The following is a 2,500-nucleotide window of genomic DNA, read 5'->3' as shown; positions in this document are numbered from 1 at the left end:
AGGACGGGCCGCCAGGGACTCACCAGGCTTCACATCCACTTTTACTTTCATTAGTTATAGTTTCAGTCTCCAGACTGGGTCCTCTGGTCCCAGTTCAGTCTGCAGACTGGGTCCTCTGGTCCCAGTTCAGTCTGCAGACTGGGTCCTCTGGTCCCAGTTCAGTCTGCAGACTGGGTCCTCTGGTCCCAGTTCAGTCTCCAGACTGGGTCCTCTGGTCCCAGTTCAGTCTGCAGACTGGGTCCTCTGGTCCCAGTTCAGTCTCCAGACTGGGTCCTCTGGTCCCAGTTCAGTCAGTTGTTTTATTCTAATCTGGCTGCTGTTTGTCAGATTAGCTCTTCACTTTGTGAAGGCAGAGACTCCCAGTCTCACACACACACACACACACACACACACTCACACACTCTGACTGCACTGCAGTTTGAAACAACACAACATGGTTCAGTTAGGTTTTTATTTTTATTTCCTTTAACTGACATGATTTTCTCACCCAGCTTTAATGTTTAGTTTACTTTTAGAGAACTGGAATAAACTTGGTTCCTCCAGAGGCCCCTGAGGGTTCTCCGGGGGCCCCTGAGGGTTCTCCAGAGGCCCCAGAGGGTTCTCCAGGGTCCCGAGGGTTCTCCGGGGCCTCCTGAGGGTTCTCCGGGGCCTCCTGAGGGTTCTCCAGGGGCTCCTGAGGGTTCTCCAGGGGCCCCTGAGGGGTCTCCAGAGGCCCCTGAGGGTTCTCTGGGGCCTCCTGAGGGTTCTCCAGGGACCCTGAGGGTTCTCCAGGGCCCCTGAGGGTTCTCCAGAGGCCCCTGAGGGTTCTCTGGGGCCTCCTGAGGGTTCTCCAGAGGCCCCTGAGGGTTCTCCAGAGGCCCCTGAGGGTTCTCCGGGGCCTCCTGAGGGTTCTCCGGGGGTTCCTGAGGGTTCTCCAGGGGTTCCTGAGGGTTCTCCAGGGGCCCCTGAGGGTTCTCCAGGGGCTCCTCAGTTTAATTTAATTGACTGTTTGAGCAGAAAATGTATGAAAGATGGTTTGAACATTTTCTTATTTCTGCTGTAATCTTCAAGTGGGACGTGAAAACAGATTCAGCTGCTCTCCCTGTCAGGCTGCTCAGCACACACACACACACACACACACACACACACACACACCACCCAGCTCTGGCGTGTTATTCCACTCACTTTCACCAAATCTATTAATGGAAGTCAATTATCAAAGTCAATGACAGCAGAACGCCGTCAGAGAGACTGACTGCAGATCAGCTGCAGGCTGACGGGCCACACACAGCACAACATGACAACAACATGTTAGCATCATGCTAACGACATGCTAACGACATGTTAACATGTTAACAGCATGTTAGCATCATGCTAACGACATGCTAACAGCATGTTAGCATCATGCTGACGACATGTTAACAGCATGTTAACATCATGCTGACGACATGTTAGCAGCATGCTAACAGCATGTTAACAGCATGTTAACATGATGCTAACAACATGTTAGCATCATGCTAACAGCATGTTAACAGCATGTTAGCATCATGCTAACAGCATGTTAACAGCATGTTAGCATCATGCTAACAGCATGTTAACAGCATGTTAGCATCATGCTAACAGCATGTTAACAGCATGTTAGCATCATGCTAACAGCATGTTAACAGCATGTTAGCATCATGTTAACAGCATGTTAGCATCATGCTAACAGCATGTTAACAACATGTTAACAACATGCTAACAACATGTTAGCATCATGCTAACAACATGTTAACAGCATGTTTACACAGCAGAGGGAAACAGCAGCCTGACTCGGCTTTGTTTGATTTGAAGCAGAAACTTTATTGAAAGGTGTTTCTGTGTCAGGGCCGTCTCTGGGAGATCTGTCAGACAAGAAGAGAGGGAAGTTCGGCTGGTTCAGCCACTCCAACGACACACACGGTACACACACACACACACACACACACACACACACACGGTACACACACACGCACACACACACACACACACACACACACACACACACACACGGTACACACACACACACGCACACGCACGCGCACACGCACACGCACACACTCACACACACACACTCACACACACACACTCACACACACACACACACACACACACACACACCACCTTTTCTCACTGCCCATTAGGATCCATCACCAGTTACATCTGCTGCAAGGCTGTGTGTGTGTGTGTGTGTGCGTGTGTGTGTGTGTGTGTTCAGTCTAAATGTAGCAGGATGACACAGTGGCCCAGTTCTGTATCTGGGTCTCTCTCCCTGTCAACTTTATTGACAAAACAGACGTGAACATAAGAATCTGATCACACGTGACATAATAAACTGCACTGATGGACAGATCAATAAACACTATAATATATTGATACTTTATCATCTTTGACATAATAATAACAACAACATGCTGCTGTCTGTGTGCTGTGTGGCAGCGAGTCTTCCTGCCAGCGAGACGGCTTCAGAGAACACGGAGAACATCGACGAGGAACACGCCAA

General features: G+C 49.5%; 1 protein-coding gene across 1 annotated transcript in view; it reads left to right on the top strand.

Moving 5' to 3' along the window:
* Positions 1-2,500, top strand: part of cacna1fb (calcium channel, voltage-dependent, L type, alpha 1F subunit) — a 45,832-nt gene that overhangs the window by 12,898 nt on the left and 30,434 nt on the right. Inside the window, exons 11-12 of the mRNA XM_030055775.1 lie at positions 1,846-1,920; positions 2,437-2,500. The exon at positions 2,437-2,500 is cut by the window's right edge and continues 18 nt beyond it. Of these exons, the coding sequence (XP_029911635.1) occupies positions 1,846-1,920; positions 2,437-2,500 (139 nt within the window). The remainder of the gene's footprint in view (positions 1-1,845; positions 1,921-2,436) is intronic.

The sequence above is a fragment of the Myripristis murdjan genome, chromosome 7 (assembly GCF_902150065.1).
Source record: "Myripristis murdjan chromosome 7, fMyrMur1.1, whole genome shotgun sequence".
NCBI classification, from domain to species: domain Eukaryota; kingdom Metazoa; phylum Chordata; class Actinopteri; order Holocentriformes; family Holocentridae; genus Myripristis; species Myripristis murdjan.
Note: the sequence above shows the minus strand (reverse complement) of the source record. Positions and strands in the feature narration are given on the sequence as shown.